At 42.8% G+C, this 19,453-nt stretch overlaps 1 protein-coding gene across 13 annotated transcripts in view; it reads right to left on the bottom strand.

Moving 5' to 3' along the window:
• Positions 1-15,216, bottom strand: part of ENPP2 (ectonucleotide pyrophosphatase/phosphodiesterase 2) — a 68,960-nt gene extending 53,744 nt beyond the window's left edge. For 3 of the 13 annotated variants that reach the window (XM_072327783.1, XM_072327770.1, XM_072327771.1), the window contains exons 1-2: positions 14,986-15,216; positions 676-778 (exon numbers count right to left, since the gene is read on the bottom strand). In XM_072327783.1, the coding sequence (XP_072183884.1) occupies positions 676-778; positions 14,986-15,216 (334 nt within the window). Of the gene's footprint in view, positions 1-675; positions 779-875; positions 1,039-1,075; positions 1,503-14,985 lie in introns of those variants that run through there. The other 10 variants (XM_072327781.1, XM_072327782.1, XM_072327773.1 and 7 more) reach the window with 9 other exon arrangements.
• Between the last annotated feature and the right edge of the window lie 4,237 nt (positions 15,217-19,453).

The raw sequence follows: 19,453 nt of genomic DNA, 5'->3' as shown, positions 1-19,453 counted from the left end.
TATATTTTTCCACTCAAGACAATGTCTGAGATCACAAAACCCTTTAGTGCCTCTGAACACAAACAGTCCTTTCTATGGCACATTCTTGCTCTCCTCCAAAGGTGAACAGCCGACCCCTAGACAGCACATCTGCTGGGTGCAGGATGCTAACACCTGCTCGGCCTCACTGCTGTCAGATGTCTGCCTTCTACTGTTCACAAGCTAGCATGACCTCAGAAGCCACAGAAATCCCCAAAGCTTTCCTCAGCAGCACATTCTTGAAAGCGTTACTCAAGATTAGGAAAACCGCTTCAGTAGTTACCAAAAGTAAACCAACACCCTTAAACTGATAGATAGGGCTGTTTCTTTCAGATCTAAGGGAAACCGTAAGGAGCACAAAACAGCACAGGAGAGATGAAGCAGCTAAAAACTGATCTCTGCAAGACTGATGGTGTTCAATCCTAAAATAGGCTAGATTTTCCATAGTCGCATGCACACAGAGCAAAAGTTTAAGTAAATAGGAGACCTATAGGTGAGTCCCAAAGGTCAACTGACTCAGGCTCAGTGAGTTATTTCTTCATTATATCCTAGAGGTAAAAGGAACAAGCAAACTACTGTTTCAGAGTAGGAATGGTTTCTAACCACCGTTCATAACATAAGGATATTGAGATCCACAATTTACATCTGTTACTGTACCTGAGATTGGGCCCTCATCCCATTCTTCAGATCTCCTGAAGCGATTTGTTGTAAATCCCATGCAGACATTTACTCCAAAGGCAAAAGCAAATAAAGATATAACCTGCAAAAGCAAAACAGCAAAGTGATCAGATGGTGCAAATGCCCAGACTTCCAAGCCAAGAGCATTATGATTAAAGGGGCAGAGATGGTCCCTGTACATTCGAGCTCCCCAGCACAGCAGTTCCCATCACTGGCGCAGCAGCTGACAGAGTCACCGTTTTAGAGTAGCACAAACCAGAAGGGGTTTATGAATAAAACATCTCTTTCTGAAGCTGAAACGCTCCTTTTTGTAGGACCTTATTCAGGAGAGACGGGCTACTCCTCCTCTAAAAGCAAACACGCTCCTTTCCTCCCCTACCTGGTGGAAGTGGAAGCAGCCCTTCTTAGCCATACTAGAGGATTCTTGAAAAGCCAGTGCAGTACCGTCCCTTTTGCTTTATAGTGAGCGCAGAGCTCTGTTTGCTCCGGGAGTTCGGGCTATTAGCTACAAGTAATCCCACCTGGTGAGGTTGACAGGCTCGTGTGATTTGTCCAGGGGGTGATTTCATCATGTTTCACTCACAAATCGCAGCTCTGAGTGCAAGAAGCTCCAGGCATCATCCCTCACTGCGCCCTCCCCCCAAACACACACACGCACACTTTTATGTGGTTTCCTCTGGCAAAGCAGGGCTTTCTTCTCTCGCTGCGGCCAATAGTTTTTCCTGCTCATTTTATTCTCCTCGCAAAAGTAACATGGCTAAAAGAGAAACCAAATGCGTCTCCATCTGGCTCAGGGAAGAAGCAGAAGGGGGGGAAGCTCGCCCAGGCTGAGAAATGGAAATATCCCCACACCTCCCTCCAGTGCCACAAAGCGTCGGGCAGCAACCTGGGCTCCGCTCTCACTCTGCGCTGCCAGCCGGGTCGCGGTGTCCCCTGCCAGCGCAGGGTAGGCATTCAGCTCCCACACGCTGCAAGGCACAGAGCGATGGCAACACACACAGTTTTATCCAGAGGGCTGGAAACCACAGCCTTTCGGAAAGGAAGGGAAGTGGCACGTTCCCTCTGCCCCACATTTTCCCATTTTCTTCCCCAGCAGCAGCAAGCTAAGCTGTATGGAGAAGCACTTCTATTTACAAAGCAGAGGATAATGCTGAGCAGAATTACAGTTGAAATCGGTTGTTTAAATGCAGTTTACCAAGGCAAATTATTGACCAATGTGGTTTGCTACTTTTTTCTTTCTCTTTTTACTTTTTTTTTTTTTATTTATTTTTCTGGCCTGGTGAGAGCTCCTTTCATTAAGGTATTTACTAACAATGGCATTTAAAGGGACAGAATCAATGCTGTTAAGCCTATGGACAGAGTTGCAACCTTGTCATATTGTATAGTGGCATTGAGAAATACACAACAAAATTCTTTAAGTCATCTTGCAATACAAAACACACGCATTTTTCAGCTTTGCTGAGTGGTACTTTTTAGCTGCTGCAGTATTTGTCCCTCTCCACTGCATAGCTTTGCAGGGCAGAGGCTCCTCTTTGCTTCTTCCAACTCATCTGCCTAACACCCGTGGCTCAGAGCTGATGCTTTTTAATGCAGTTTTTTAACCAAGAGTGGATCCATTGGGCAGCTGCATCTTTGCACTGCAAGCTTCAGGGAAATATTTTTACCACGGCAAGACCTCAGTCTTAGCTATACCAGGACACTGTACTCCTGTGTGAAGTTAAGACTGCTAATGCTTGCTTCATCACCAGCTTGGCTGAAGATGAAACAGGCAGCTGAAGTACAGGTTGCATAATCTGCTGAAGGCAGTCTTTCTCTAGCAAAAAACAAAAACAAAACAACAGCCCACAGACCTATGTACAAAGGTCTAGAGAAGAATAATAACCAAATTTTGTACTATAATGTTATTCACTCTTAGCTTCTGATAAATCCTTGGTTAAACATCTTCACCAGCAAGTGCTAGGTAAGTACAGCAGTGCATGTAAGCAGCAGAAAGGAAACCAAACAGACACCAAATTGCTCTACAGTCTCACTTATTACAGCTGATGAAGTTCATGATTTGACTAGCAAAGCATGAGAATCGGCAGATTGAGCTCTTCCAGCCTGGGATCCCCAGGTCACCAAGAGGGGTGACCTGGGCAAAACACAATTGCATTTTCAAATCTAGTTGTCAATTTTGAAGCAACATATCCAGGCACAGTTTCAGAGATGCTAAGCCTGTGCAGTTTGTGCATGTCTTCCTAATGTGCAAGTGCTGAGCTCTTTTGGAAAAGAAAAAAAAAAAAAAAAAAAAAAAAAGTTAAAAATGACCACCCAGAAAAACAAAGCAAGAAATAAAACCAAATTATACAGCAGAACGGGTTTCTCCAACTAAAAATATAGATATCATTTTCTTTGTTCACATAACATCTCCGGAGCATATCAACTGCACAGCTTCATGTTAATGGAGTTCATTTTAAATTTCCTGGCTCACACTACAAGTATATTATATTAATTAACATCCTTTGTAATATCCTTTGAGAACTATAGATGACAGTGATCCTGAAACTACTAATATTTTACTTATGTGTTATGTAAGACACATTTTCCAGTAGCTCTGAACTGACCACATCCTCAGATGCTCAATAATCTTTTTGTAACTAGGATTCTGCCCGAAGCGACCCTGCAGATGCACAAGGAACCTATTAGCATAAACAAGGTTTAATTATTTTGTTCAGGGAAAATTTCACTGCTGGGAGCACTGGCAATTAACTTTTTAGCAATTAATTTCCTTTCTACTCATCAAAAAAAGAAAGAATTAAGTAGAGATAAGATGTTCCTGACCCTTTGGTCTCACAGTGGTTCGGTATGAGTTTTGAGGCTTAAATTTTAATTACATGAAAAAGGGATTTTAACAAGATCAACAGAATATGAAATGCATTTTAATCAATTGTTGTGCTTGAGTATGGGGATTTAGCATGTATGTCTGCTTAATACACTACATGTTTAACTCAGAATGCAAAACTTCCAACCAGCCACTAGGTGACACTTTAAATGAGAAATTCATATTATGACAGTTCCAGAGTTACTTTATCTCTGTTCCACAGAGTTAATATAAGAAGGGCAATATTTGCTGTTGTGTATAAAATTGACTTTTTCTTGAGCTGTTTTGTTTTGTGATTTTGTTTGTTTGTTTGTTTGTTTATGTCTGGTTTTGTTCTTGGTTTCTGTTTTTTAATGAGAAAGGAAATTGCAGAGACATCAAGTACATTGGCTGAGTCAGTAGCTGGGGATGGAGCAGGCTCTAAAAAATGAGCCTTCCTAGCTCCTCATCTCCGTGGTGCACAGGTGGGAGCAATTAAATAATGAGGATCAGAGTGAAAGTTTCCAGTGTAGTTGATAGCTACATGAGTAGCAGAAATGTTCATTTGACCTCTCCCTCCATATACATCTTTTACATGTAGTTGTGGCCAGGAAAAAAAGGCTTGTCAGGTAGAAAGATTTTTAATCACAAAACCTTTTGATAAGCTACAGAAACTCTGTTGCAGAATTCACGCATTCCCCAAACTGAATGCACTCAGATACCCATACAGCAGAAGCGAGTCTCCAGCAACTGAAGCAAACATGATGAAGATGTGGGTACCTCACTGAAAACACCCCAACATTTTCAGCAAAGCCAACACGATGAAGGGACAAACCCAGCAGGGTCAGAGAATAGAAGGAGAGCCAATAGGGAACATGGTGGCCTATAACAAACAGCACCTCAGCAGAGACTAGGCTGGCAATCAGGCCATGGCCATATACAGAAACTGAACTGTATGCTCCAGCAAGGAATAAACTTCAAATGGCTGGCAAGCTGTACTGGAAAACAAAAACATGCAACCCATTCATAACAGGTAGGAAATGATAGAAGATGTTCATATGGATATGTGAAGGTAGAGGCAGGGCATAGGGCACAAGAAGCTGTTAGGAGAGACAAGAATCAGACTGTCATTTCTTTGAGTTGTTGAACATGTGGTGAACTTAACAGAAGCTTCTGCAAGGATCTTTTTCCTTATACATGGAAAAACTCCATTTTATCAAAGAGGTGATCTCCATGGTAGAGGGCAGCGGTCCAAGGGATGATGATGGGCTCCTCTACCACAACTGCTGCTACCTTGTAAGACTGGAAGACACACAGGCCAGGCTGTGCTCATGAAACTGCCTGCTTATGAAGAGCCTCAAAACACCACCCAGCAGTGCCTGAGGGCTTAACGAATGCCACATCAATTATCTGTCTGCTCATCACCATCCTGAAGGGAAAGGTATGCAAACCATGTGCTCAAGTGCAGTCAAGGAGCAGGCTGAGAAAGATCTTCTGGGCCAGAAAGATCCATAAGGAGGCAGCAGACCCTCAGGGAGGATCATGGATAAATTAAAGTCTTCAAATTAACAGTTCACTGCAGTCCAACCTGAGGCAAGATGTGCCTGAGGCACCTACAGGCCCATCAGCATTTCTGAGCACCCTATATGAGGCCCACAGGGAGTGCCAAAATCCAGACTGAACATTAAAGGAGCAGCAAAGCTCATACCGTCCTCCTTACTTTGCCCTCCTGGGTTAGCTACCAAATAAGGGCCTGCACGAAACATAGGTGTAACAGGTCCACACACCTGGCCTGCACTGGGCCTACCTGCTGCCTACCCTGAGGGAAAAGAGATGATACTGACCTAGGAGGACCTGAGTTCCTTGCTCTGCTTCATCCTCATTGGGATGAGGACTGAAACTCCAGTGGGTAGTCTAGTAAAAGAAGGAGGGCATAATGCAGTACAAGGATAAACTCCCCCACACCATACATGACAGCTTCAGTGACTGACTGAGGGAGAGCTGTGAGTTTGGTGAGAGTACTGCCGATCCCGAAGCTGCCTAGGATGCCCATGGCAGGACATTATCTCTAGTGCAACACACACACCTGACATCTATGACTATATACAAGCAAAGCAAGGTCTGTGAGCAAAGACAGCTAAGTGAGATGAAAAACAGACAAGTGTAGATAGCTGTGTGTACCTGAGAGCCTCCCTCCTTCTAAGCAGTATGGCACCCAACAGACCAGCTGGTCCAACATTTGTTAACATGTCCCTGAGAACCACACAACATAAACACCAATCCAACACACATGCTTTCATCACCTTCAAAGATGCTAACATCTTCTGAATTCAGTTTCTGGATAATATTATTAAGAAGCAGCACAAGCACTTTACTTGTAAGTTCATCACAGCAAGTTTTGATGGCTTTACATGGTAGCAAATATCTGCCTACAAATTCACTGTTAATTTCCTGATCTTCATACAGAACGTACAATCTCTTCCATTCTGTGAAAGCCACAGTCCTTTTGGAATAATGAGTAAAAGCTAAAAGAGAAAAGAAAAATAAAAAAACAGAGCAAAGCTGGTAATGTTACTTAAAGATGTAAGAAAGAAAGTTTTCTAGGCCTCAAACCACATCCTACTTTCTTTCTGTGACTTGTGTGAACATCCTTTACCATGTTTGACCCTTTTTCAGAAGAATATCAGGTTTGAACTGCCTGGATATGTAGAATATCTTGTGAGGACTTCTACAATAATCCTGTAACAAAACTCTTCTACTTAAGCATATTTACCCTCAGCCCAAACTTCATTTTGGCACTCTTTCCAAGCTCAAGGCTTGGTTATGATTAAAAACTTCCAAGTGCTAATCTTTTCCCTTCAAATAAAATGTGGATATAATTAATACCGCACTGTTTACTTTCAGTTTGTTTTCTTTTCCAAACAAGAGATTCTATTTCTTTGTTTCAGATCTATTTTTTTAAAAAGTTTTTGGCATTTGGATCAAGAAAAGTATTTTAATTGATATTTTTCTTCTTGTTAATCTAAAAGAGAGGGAAAAAAAAAAAAAAAAGTATTTTCTAAACAGCAAAATTCTATTTGATTTCAGTTTAAAGAGATATGTCACTGAGAATATTATTCTCAACTTGCCTGTAGTTGGAGCTTTGGCCATCCGTGCTCTCCAGCACCAATACATGCTCTGGAGAAATAGTATAGCGAGATCAGACTTGATTCCTCCTCAACCAAAAGGGACATGTCCCCATTTGGGAACATTCTCCTTTTGTTTCTACAGTTGCACAAGGAGGTATTTTAAGACTGAAGAACTGGCTGCTCTTACAATGACCTGTAAGTGCCTGTACCTATGAAAGCTTTTTTGGCACGGTGAATGGATGTGTGAAGGTATTGTAAAACTGCAGAGCTGCAGTCCTGTGACAGGCTGCGACAGAGTTGCAGTTAAACAAAAAATAGCTATGGGACATCCGAAGCTTGAACATACCTCATATGAACACAAGCCTAATTCCAGCTCCGTGCTATTTTGTTTGCAAAGGGGCTACAAAAGTGGAGTACGAAATACAGTGGTGCATCTCATCCAATATGAAGAGAAGGTACTCTACTAAAATCAAATCCTAAAGAAATCAGTATAGCTGATGAAGAAGAGATGTACTCTGGTGAAGGGAAATAAATAAATAAATAAATAAATATTTTTTTTTTTTTTAAAAAAAAAAAAGGAAAAAAGAAAGAAAAATACCCAAAACATCAGCAACAACAGAAAAGCCCACACATTTATTAAAAGTTGGCTACACTCCGGATCTTATTCACTGAATGTCCCCATGATTCCTCCTGCAGAGTATACAATAGCAACTGCACAAGCTGCTGCTCAAAGAAAAATCCATAATATGAGAACACAGCTAACACTCTCACAGACACAGAACCATTCTGGATGGAATGCTTTGTCATGTAGTTGAAATACCACAATCTAGATATCTGAACACAACCAGCAGGTACAGTCCAAGTTAGGCACCTATCAGCAGTCATAGAATCACAGAACCATCATATGGTTGGAAAAGACCTCTAAGATCAAGGGAGACCTTATAGTTCTTTACAGCTCCCTGAAAGGAGGTTGTGGCGAGGTTGGGGTCAGCCTCTTTTCCTGTATAACTAGCAAAAGATCTAGAGGGAATGGCCTTGAGTTGCGCCAGTGGAGGTTTAGGTTGGATGTTTGGAAAAATTTCTTCTCCAAAAGAATGATCAGGCACTGGAATGGGCTGCCCATCGGTGGAATCACCATATGGTGGAATCACCATACTTTGATGTGTTCAAGACACATTTAGATGTTGTACTAAGGGACACGGTTTAGTGAGGGAGCATTGGTGGTAGATGGATGGTTGGACTGGATGTTCTTGGAGGCCTTTTCGAACCTTGGTGATTCTGTGATGATTACACCATTTAAGTCCAGCTGCTGACCTATCCCCACTATACCACTAAACCATGTCACTAAGTACCACATCTACACATTTCTAAAACACCTTCAAGGACAGTGAGTTCACTACCTTCCCAGGCAGCTTGTTCCAATACCTCACCACTCTTTCTGAGAAGTTTTTTCCTAATATTCACCCCGAACCTTCCCTACTGCAACTTAATGCCATTATCTCTCACCCTATCACTTTATGTGGGAGAAAAGGCCAACCCTCACCTCACCACAGCCTCCTTTCAGGCAGTTGTAGAGACTGATAAGGTCTCACCTGATCCTTCTCTGCTTCATAGTGAACAATCCCAGTCCTCTCAGCCATTCCCCATAAGACTTGTGCTCCAAACTCTTTACAGCATTTTTGCCCTTCTTTAAATAATCCCAGTTGACTGGCCAGCCATCACTTCAATTCCTCTCACTCCAACCACCCCACCACTTCTACCAAGGGCCACTATGTGAGGTTTTGCAGTTGGATGAGTTTTGTGCTCTAGTTCTTAGACCTGGGAACAGCATGTCTGCAATAGACAGCAGCAAGCTGCAAGCTGCTACTGCTTCTCAATGCTAACCTGGGTAATGTCAGTATGCAGCATCCTTGTCTGGGGACAGCACAGAGCAATTCATCTCTTCCCTCATACTTCTTTGTGCTTCCTATCATGCATCTTCCACTGCCTGTTTTAATAGCAAAGCTCAAAAGCTTAAAACAATTGCATATTATTTTTAGGTCATTTTGGACAGATGGGTTATTTTCCAAGCATCACAAATTTTCCTAAGTTGAACTGTGTCATGCCAGCTTTTTTTTTCTCTCTGCTTACGGCTGAGTGCAAAGATGACAAATGTAGGAACAAAGGGAAAAACATCCTGTTGGAACAGTACTCCCTGTATTCTCAGGGTGAGAAAAGTATAAGCAACGTTTCAACAACATAACAATGCAATCTATTGCTGTGTTATTTTTTTCAACCCGTATCATAATGTGTAACTGAATATATTTCAAGCTGTGCAGGAGCGCAGTATCAAAAAAAGGAAGAAAAAAAAAGCCATGAAGGAAAGTGCTAGAAAGCAAAAGTATGCAATGCTGTGCTGGCATAGGTTTGCTTAAGGGTTATCAGCCTTTTGTTGTTGTTGTAAACTCTTTTTACACCTATTTAGCATAAAACTTTGGAGAGGAACTCAGAGTCATTTTTTATGGATTAAACAAGGTGACTGCAGTGAAACCGCAGCTACTTTATTAACAGATTTCTTCAATATTTTAAAGTGGATAATCTTAAGGATTTAGGTTTTGCTTCCCTAATTCGTTTTTTTCCATCGAACTGAACAAGATTTTCAGAAATAATCTGTTCCTCTGTTTAATGATTATTGACTGTTGTACAATAAAAGAAGCTCTGCTTTGCTCAGCCCTCACAGAAAAGAGAAGCATGTCAACTCCCCACCCCAGTAAATCCCTTTTCCACAGCAGACACCAGTACAGTCAGCTCAAAATTGTACTTGTTGAAGCTTCTCAGAGCAGAGACAGATGTTCCTGGGCATTCATATAGTTTGCAAAACAGCTGGGGCTGTTTAATTTTGTATTCTTTCTCTGTTCATTGCTGCCCCTTCTCCAAGATGCCGCAACATAACACCTTTGAAAGCAATGCCTGTTCTAATGCAATGTAAAATGGACTTGAGTGAAATAGAGCTCTGGTGAAGAGCCATTTTTCCAGCTTTTTCAGCTTTTCTTTCCATCTCTGCCAGCTGGAGGAAAGGCCTGCTGTCCTTGCTCATGTCTGCAAGCTCAACATTTATTCTTTTTGAGTGAAGAGTCGCCCACTCCAGTTGCTTCTCCCTGTCCCCTCTGCACTGCTCTGCAACAACCAAAGGAGTTTTACTGCTCAGCTAGTCTTCCCTCCAACTTGGTACTGAGGAATACTATGATTAAATCACCTTAGATGTATAAAATGAAAAGCAAACAAACAGATCTTGGCTAAAGGAGCAGGGATGAGCAGAGGAAGCTGACAGGGAACAGAAATACCTTTAGGTGACATTGCTGAAGTCATAAAAGGAGGATCCCTATCCCTGGGGCAAACCTGGATCCCTTTGCATTATGACAAGAGCAGGAGCACGTACTTGCTTCCTCTATAGTAGCTTAAGTCACAACAGCTGTTCTGCAAATGAGTGTCAGACCAAACTTCATGTTCATAGCCCTGTTCATAGGCAACCTGATCCTGCTGAAACATCTCCTTGGTTCTGTAGATGTTTTCAGAAGATATAGGGCAAAAAAGAATTAAACAAGGAAAACTGCTTGTTACAGAGTCAGGACAGAGGGCACAGGGCAGAGGTGTGGGAGGACTTTGGAGAGGCAGCAGCTTCAGCAAATAAGCTAGATTTAATGCTGCCAGCAATATCTGGAGGCACCCAATATCCCAGTACAGTCAGAGCTACATCCCAACATCCCTGAAGAAATTCTGGGCTGGCTGGCAGAGAATCACAGAATCAGAGTGGCTTGGGTTGGAAGGACATCAAAGAACATCTACTTTCCAACTGATGTGATGCAAGGGAAGAAAAGTTGACCTTGAATTTGGGGGTGAAAAGAGACAGTATGTTAGGAGGACAGATCTTTGAAGGCTCCAAAGAAGGGAATATTTCCTTTTTGTTTTCTGTTTTGGGGGACTACAGGGGATAAAACCATCCCTGTGAGCTCTCTTCTATTGTTAATGCTCTTTTTCTGTTGTGCACTAGTATATGCACTGATATAGGCTAAAGGACATAACAAAATTAGAGCTTGTTTAGGTGCATTGTATTTATTTGGGGAAGCACAAGTGACCTGAGTAATGAATCCTTTTGGGCACATTTCCTTTAACAGAAGGTCTTAGAATGTGGCATCAAGCAATTCTTTGGTACAATCCTATCGTTTACAAAGAATGTCCAAAAAATGCAGTTTCCCTGAGCACAGAAAGGAATCCTATTGTTTCGGATATCTAAAGGGCACTTAAGGACTTCTTACATTTATGCTGAATGAAGGGCTATCAGCTCCAAAGGAATTTCACCCAACTTCATAGCAGTGATCCCTTTCCTCTGCCCTACTCTAAGCACAACCTTGTCTTGAGTTTGCCTGCTGTCTTCACTGCTACCTTAGCTCCATCGGCAGCAGCTTGTAAAGAAAGGAAAGCAAGGACTTACAGATGATTCAGGCTCAGTTATTTACAACACACTGTTTCATGAGGACTCTTTATCTTCATCCCAGAAAGCATTTTCAAGCTATTGCATTCATCAGTGTCACGTTCACCAGGCACGTGGAGCCAGTACAACTGAAACGGTTTTTCCCAGGAAAAAAACACACAGCAGGTGTAAGCAGCCATTCTGCAAATACTACTTTAAAATCATCTTATTCTCTTTGCCTTTTTCACTGCTACTTGTCAGGTGTACTGATTGTTCCTGCTGCACCAAAACCTTGTCTTGCCTGGAGGACACGCACATAAATAGGGCAGTTTAGAGCAATCCTGGCAGGAATGAGCTGTTGGAATCTAGTCACTGAATACACAGGGCTGGGATGGGGTGTCCATAGGCCGTATTCCTCCCTTCTGCTTTGTTATGCTGCATGCAAAGTGCTCTGGGAGGCGTTCAGATCCTGTCCCAGGTTTGCACGGGGCTCTCTGGAAAACCTGGAGCGATTGGCAAAAGGATGAGCTGGTGGATGAGCTTGTGGATGAGCTTGTGTGTAAACAGCCTCTCCATGGGCGACCTCTGGCCAAAGTGCAAGCAACAGAGCCCAGCAGTGTGGGAAGCACTCCCTGGCCTTGTCCTACATTTGTCTGATTCTGGTAGGTGCCAATACAAAGCCACAAACTGGCATTATGCCTGCATGCACAAAGTGTTTTTATCCAGGATGGTTTATATATCCCCGAGTTCTTTGAGCACTAGAGAGATGAAACGAAGGGCCTCAGATGAAGGTACAGTTTAAGAACGAGAGGTAGTCTCTTTATTTCTGTCAAGAGAAACAACGAGAGTAAAACAGGAAATTGCAGTAATGGAGATGGGATGTAGCTGCTGCAGGAGGGAGGGTTTCTGCAGAAGAATGGCAGGAATAGCTCTGGACATGTTCTCGTGTTCTGCCAGTAAAGCGCAGATTTCTACCAGATGACACAGAAATAGAAAGTAAGGCTATGGTAAAGGATGAGCACTCCTCTAAGAAAATAAATAAATAAATAAATAAAATAAATAAATAGTAAAAGCCAGCAAAGAGTTGCTTGATAGCAAAGACAGGGATGGCCTCCAAAATGAGAAGGTTAAATCTTTACTGGGTGTCTGTGCCTGTGTTTGGTAGCAGGGCTGCTGCAGGGCCTTTGTGAGGAGAGGCAGGAGTTGCCCCACGCAGGATGTGGCTGCAGGCCAGTTCCAGGCCGTATCACAGAGCATGGCTAGGCCCTGCAGCCAAGCTGGTGACACCTTGGGAAAAACAGATCTCAGAAAGGACAACAAATATTGCACAGGCAGCAGGGAGTAGAAAAGATGTGGAACAGCCCTGCAGACACCAGGAAGGAATGGGGGTGCTCCAGGCACTGGAGCAGGGATTCCCCTACTGCCCAGGGAAGAAACCCTTATTGGAGCAGTTCATCCACCCTGTCCTTACCTCAACCCACAGGCTTTCCCATCCTATTATCTTCCCCTGTTCTCTTGAGGAATGAGAGAGATACTGCAGCCTGGTGGGTCCCGGGCAGACAGCCAAGCCACCACAGCTTCCTCTTAAAAAACATTCACACAATAGCATGAAATTAGATAAACAAGGGAGAAATCCTGCAGATTTCAGAAGTACTTCACAATAGAAACAGTGGAAGGAAGGCATAAAGTTTCCTACAGAAATGGAAAGAGAGTGACTGGACAGGAACTGTATTGAGGAGGCAACAGGAGACACAATTTCTCTCCAGTTGCATAAGTGAGGAAGATCCATCTGCAATAGGAGAACTTTTTGGCTCAAACAGAACCAGAACACAAGAGCTGAGCATACTTGCTATTTCATCCAACTATTCATGTACTGATCTGAATTATTCCTGTATATTCGGTAACTGAAGTGTCTTAAGGATTTCTTCATTTCAGAAAGCAAAATCAGTGTCTTGAAATCTGAAGACGTCTAGGATGAAAGATCATTGACTATGGATCTTCCTGTTGGAATTCAAACAGTGCACAAGTGCAAAGTAATTCTCCAGTGCCAGCAGGGCCCACATGTAATTATGTATTTGTATTTCTTTGTGTACTGAAGTGACAGTGATCCTGTCATCCATTACTCAAAGTGAATGGAGCACACACAGTTTCATGGATTTTGAGACAATGAAAGCCTGTGAGATCTGACATCTGAACACAGCCACCATTTCACAGAGCGATGAGCCCAGATGGGCTGGTGCTGCACTGGAAGCACTGAACCCTCATCCAGAGAGGTGCAACAGGGGTCAAGTACGCCTCCATCTTCACAAGCACACAAAAATGAGTTTGTGTTACTTGTGTGTCAGCAGTAATGCGTGTTGCTCCTTTAAGTGACTGTTACTTTGGTGAAGCACCAGGAAGGAGCGCTCAGAATGGAAATTCAGACAAGGTGGTGCTAGAGCCAGCACTGCCAGGACTGGTCTCATGTCACCACCCCTCACTGATCCCTCAGAACTACTCAGTACCTCCATTTCAGTTCAATGTGGAAAGGATCACAAGTAGCACCCCTGGGCTAAGGCTGCTATGTGAGCACTGCTAGTAACAGCTACAACTTTCAAGAATGATGCTAACCAGTCTTTATCTGGCATTCAAACTCAACTAACATCCTTCATGAGTAATTGGGAGCCTTCTCTGCTGCAGTGACAGCAGTGACATAAACTCATAGTTTAAGCACAGTTTAGTACCCTCTGAAGTGAGGCAACATTCTGTAGCATGCAAAGTGGAGTAGTTTTGTTTTCTTAACATGCTATACAGGTCAACCTGCTAGGAGGAAGCATTTCTACAGCCATGCACTTCAAAAGAAGATCCTTCTTAATATAAAAATGCCCATGATAATCCCTAAACAGTTCAGCAGGTCACTCGTAGGCAACTTGGAGCAAAGTCAGTTGTTTTCTTTTAGGTATACAGAGCCGCAGCTGCCCCCACTGCCCCTCCCTATCCAGTACTGACGGATACTGAAGGGAAGCTTGCAGACACAGAAGTAATTAGAGGAAATCACGGTTAAAATCTAAGCAAACCAGAAGCCAAAGAGACTTAGAAAAGGGATCCAATGATTATTACTTCGGGATCAAACTAATAAAAATCATTGCAATTCCAACCATACTGAGCACTGCAAGGCATGCACGGCTTTGTTAATTCCTTATCAGCTTGCACCTCTAATCAGCACTTTGCATCTTTGGCATGGGGAGTTAGGAAAAACAAACACAAATATTGTAATTCTGCAATGATTAAAGAAATTCGTGCATTTCTTTCAGGAAAGCAAGGATTAGGTAGAGGCGCTTGTAATGGGAACCTTATTTAAAACAGATTGCCTTTACACCCAACAGATGGTGAAGATTTTAATACACATCAAATGCCAGGTGATGTGGAGCTAAACTGATCATCGCTTGTTGACATGACATTAATATTGCAGGAGGTCAGTACAAACAAAACAGACGTTTCTTTGCTTGTGTCTGTAGTGGATGCCAGTTTTAACACTGCTATAAGGTAATAAGATATGAAAGGCAGTTTAAATTTGGAAGGTTAAGAGAGAAGGATATCTACATGAAGTAGAACAAGCTGTAAGAGATCTGCTATCATTTTTTAAATATACTTACTGCTCTGTGCATTGAATAACGTGTTCTACTTTAATTACGACTCAGAGGGCTTCCATTATCACCCCTATATGCACATCGAAAGGACTTTCAGCTTGCCAAGTCCCAGTCCGAGCTGCGCTTGGCAGAAATACACTCACACCGCTTCACAGCCTGACTTTGCTTGTAATTACGTTTACTTCAACCTATTTCCACAAGCCAGAAAAACACGGGGCAGAACGGGAGGGAGGATGTGCCTACCGTACCAGCGGGTCTTTTTTCTCCATGGCTGAGGTTTGACGCGGAAACTTCGCTTCGCCCCGATCCCTGCAGCGGCTTCCCTGGCCCCGGGCCGGCTGCTGGGAGCTGCCCGGCCGCCTTGGGCTGGGAGCTGGAGTCAGGGTGCCAGCTGCCCCGCAGGACAATGGCTCCATTGGGACAGAGCTTGGGGACAAAGGCGCTGCTTTCAGGATTGATTTTATATGCACACATGTGACCTTTGCCTGAAATGACTCTATGGAAAGCGTCCCTGTCCCGAAGATCTGCTTTCAAATGCAGCAGACTGATGCTCTTGCTTAATCTGTTCTTTTTTTCTTTAGCCACGAATGCCTCAGGAGAGGTCATGTGCAGATAACAAGGTGGTGTCGAGCCCTTTCTAATCATTTAATAGTGCTATTCAGTAATGGATAGGGTTATTTTCTACACTTTCCAAGTCTTTCACCAGAATTTGCAAGCTGGAGTGCTTTTATCTGCACTCAGGAATTTAACTACGAATCTGGAGAGCCCTAACTTCCAATCTGATGCCCTGAGTCACTTCCAAACGCAGGCCAGCTTCACTAGAGCTCATGTAGTATTAAATGTGTGCATCCAGATAAGCACGTGAGAACCTTTCATTTTTTAATGGATCTGTAGGACACTTCTTGAAAAATGAATTTTTGTATCGTAAATTTAAAGTGATTTTTTAAGTGTTTTTGACATTTCTTGGTGGGATATAAAATGGAAGCTGTCAGTACTTAGCACACATGATATCTAGATATCTTTGTAGCTGAGCTGGAGATAGGGGCATGAAGGAGTCTGTCACTGTGATACGGGGATGCTGCAAACGCTGCAGCTGTAGCTGCTCAAAGGCAGCTCCCTTGGAGGGCTTCTTTATTTCGTTAGAGAGTTAGATAACATTTTCCATTCCAAGACCTTGATTTTTGCTGTCAGTTGTTCTGACAGGATGGCCCTTTTACTTCATTACTTTTCACTCTCTATTTTTGTGCTGGAAACATGGATTTTTTCAATCTATTTTTAAGTTAATTAAAAATACGCCAACCGTTTTTTAAGAGTAAAACAAAAGGTGAGTACTTTGCTGTACTGATATTATACACATTTCTCTGTCCTTTCCATGAACAAATCACAGGACTATATACCTTGGAAGCAACAGATTGGATTTGGGGCATTGGGAAAGAATAGCCTTTTTAAAGTGAATGAGTTCATCCATCCCTACCAAATTCCAGCTGGATTTGGTCAAGTCATAAATCTTGAAGAGATCTTTGTGTATGCTCAGCACTGTGTGCAACTTGCTCACACTTAACCACTGAGCTCTCTGGAAGTCAACTCTTCTGGTTGGCTTTGAGCCCCTTACAGCCAGGGATGCACTGCAAAGTTTATGTCAAGGGAAAGGACTTGTAACAGACACACAGCTGAATCCAGGAGTGGGTCACCCACTGCCAGCAAAGCTTCAGATTGAGTTGCCTACATCTTTCCCATAAAAAGTGTGTGCTTGTTTGCTCTGTAGACCCCCAGAGCTAAACCTAATGTCTCTGTGAACTCTGCCTGTGACCCTCCACTTCATCCTCCCTACTTCTTAAATCCCCTTCCCTCACCATTGGTCCTTTGAGGCGTATATACAAAGAAGAGGATAAAATCAATGCTATGAGCAGCTGCTGGAAAGGTGGTGGGTCCTGTGCCATGCACAGAGCAGGGCTGCTGCTGATCAGACACTGTCACCAGGTGAAGGTACGTTACAGTGCACAGAGACCACGAAAACAGACGGATTTCAAGTGTTGGTTTTAGAAATCCTAAAATGCAATGTGAGTATCTTTGCATGTCCCATCCAACAACTGCAGAGTTAGTTAGAGTTGTGTGAGCGCTAAGTGCAAACATTCACATATTTTGCAAGGTCTAGAAGTGAGATATTTGAACATCCTACAACACAAGGGAGCAAACAAAGTATGGGAGAAGAAACAAATTAACAAACTGACACAAGGTCTCCCCACCTCATAGCAGGCTGTTCCCAGCATCCTACTCCCTAATGTTTGTTCGAATTCCATTTAAAAGAGGATTCCCCTCTTAGAAACTGATGTGCAGCTTGTTGTATCACTGACAGTGTTTTTTTTCCCCTTAGGTTCCCAGATCCCCATCTGACTTTAATCTTTTTTTTGTTATTATTATTATGTTTTTGTGTCTTATTGACATTTGGAGGCAATCACAAACCTCCCCTCCAGCACTGTTAGTGGGTACTAGCATGATTTAACATTCCCCAGTATATTAATTGCAATCTGAAAATATTTTAGTAGATACTCAGCCCTGTTTAACACCACAGCATTCCTGGTAACACAGCTATCTACTTATCTGAGTCGCACGCAATTAAAATAAATCTTAGCCAATTCTCTCATTCTGTATAAACAAACTCAGGCGTTGCCATCTCTAGATGTCACTGGGAGCAGCAGGGCTTGCTTTGGAAGAAGCTTGTTTAGAGTTAATGGCCGGGAACTAGGATGCATGATGAAGAGGCTTTCAGGCCACCACTCATTCAAAGCCTGTGGTTTTTTACTGCATTCATCATATATCCCTTCCCTGCAGCTTCGTCTCTGATGAGCTGCAAGCAGAGCTGCTGGAGCTGCTTTGTGCACTTGGTTTAGGCAGCAGCAGGGCAGAAGCGGTTCAGCTCAGGACAATGCTGGACATACTCAGGGGTGTTACTGCTACACAGAGGAAATTTCCACGTGTGGTAGGCAGGTACTTCCCATGTGAAGGAGAAGCTCAGCTGGAGAGACAAGGGACTGAAAATCTTGGATGAGGAACTGAAAATCCTCTCAAGTCTTACCTTTAGAACAGAAAACCTTGGAAACATTTTAAACAATAAAAAAGTACCAGTTCCAGATCCTCCAGGTTCAGAAATGAGTATTCAGGAAATTGGTTTTACAAGAAATGCACTGAGGAGACTTTCTGAGAGACGTGATTTCATGCCTCTGTTTGCACTGCAGGACAGGCTACGCTGGAAGGTTAACTATAAGAATAAAAGGTACCCTTTCCTTTGCACTACTCAGAATTTAAGGGGATGATACAACACGGGACTGAACCTGAAGAAAATGTTACAGAGGCTGTGCTTCAAAGCAGCTGTTCTACCACCAGAATCAGAGTCTGGGAGTCTGAACATCAATTGATCTTGTGCAATCAGAGGGAGCAGCTATATACTTAAATCAAGCCAAACACTGAGCACCTATATATGGATTTCCAGAGCTAATATTAAGATCCTGGTTTTAAAAGCCGTGTTTACATACATCCCAACCTCCTCGAAATAAAGATCTTTTCAACATTACCCCTTTTAATCCCTTCATTTTCTATGTTCATTTTTAAACAGTACCGTTGCAAATAAATTCATCAGAAAATCAAACCGGCAGTTAAATCTGCCACGGGTAGGACAGCATTAAAACCAACCACAAAAAAAAACAGTGCTTCAAAAATATTGTACTGTAGATAGTCACGAATAAAAGAAGATTGTGACTTACAAGAAATATATGACCCCTCCTACAGTTAATCTATTCCATATTTGTTGATTGAACGTGAATTACAGTTGAAAAATATCCCAAGGGATTACTTAATATACTGCCTAATCCAGCCGTCCACCCCCTGCAAAGAACAACCTCATGCGGTTTTGCTTCATTAGGAGTTTCTCTGCAGCTCCAGTGTCCCAGCTCAGTTTCACCTCCTGCAAACAGGTCTGAGCATGAAGAAATGACTTCTGTGGCCAGAACTGTGCAGAACTATGTAGCTCTGAACAAGCTTAATTGCACGAGTTGAGCTAATGGAAAAACTGTATGTTGCCTGACTACCTTCAAGGCATGGTTGGAGTTATCCCTTCTGAAACCTGAATGGATTATGTGGTCTTGTATCTCCGGCTTGGCTTTGGCATGTTTTCCTTTTTTTTAACCCTTAGTTTACAGCACTGTGGATGTATAACAGTTTTGCTCATACTCCAAAGCTTTACCACCTCTCCTGTTCAACATTTTTCCTGCAATGAAATGATTTGTTTCACAGAATCATTGGTAGGAGTTGGAATGGACCTCTGGGGATCATCCGGTCCAACCTCCTGCTAAAGCAGGTTCCGTACAGTAGGCTTCACAGGAAAGCATCCAGGAGGGTTATGAATATCTCCCGAGAAAGAGACTTCACAACCTCTCTGGGCAGCATGTTTGAGTGCTCTGACACCTTCAAAGTGAAGACATTTTTTCTCATATTTGTATGGATCTTCCTTTGTTACAGTTTGTGCCCATTGTCCCTTGTCCTGTCACTGGGTACCACTGAAAAGAGTGAGGCCATATCCACTTGACACCTCTCCTTTAGATATAAGTCTCCTCTCAGTCTTCTCCAGGCTGAACAGTCCCAGGTCTCTCAGCCTTTCCTCATAAGAGAGATGCTCCAGGCCCTTAATCACCTTCATAGCCTTCTGCTGTACTTC

This window comes from Excalfactoria chinensis, chromosome 2, assembly GCF_039878825.1.
Source record: "Excalfactoria chinensis isolate bCotChi1 chromosome 2, bCotChi1.hap2, whole genome shotgun sequence".
NCBI lineage: Eukaryota > Metazoa > Chordata > Aves > Galliformes > Phasianidae > Excalfactoria > Excalfactoria chinensis.
The sequence above is the reverse complement of the archived record's forward strand: the minus strand, read 5'-3'. Positions and strand labels throughout refer to the sequence as shown.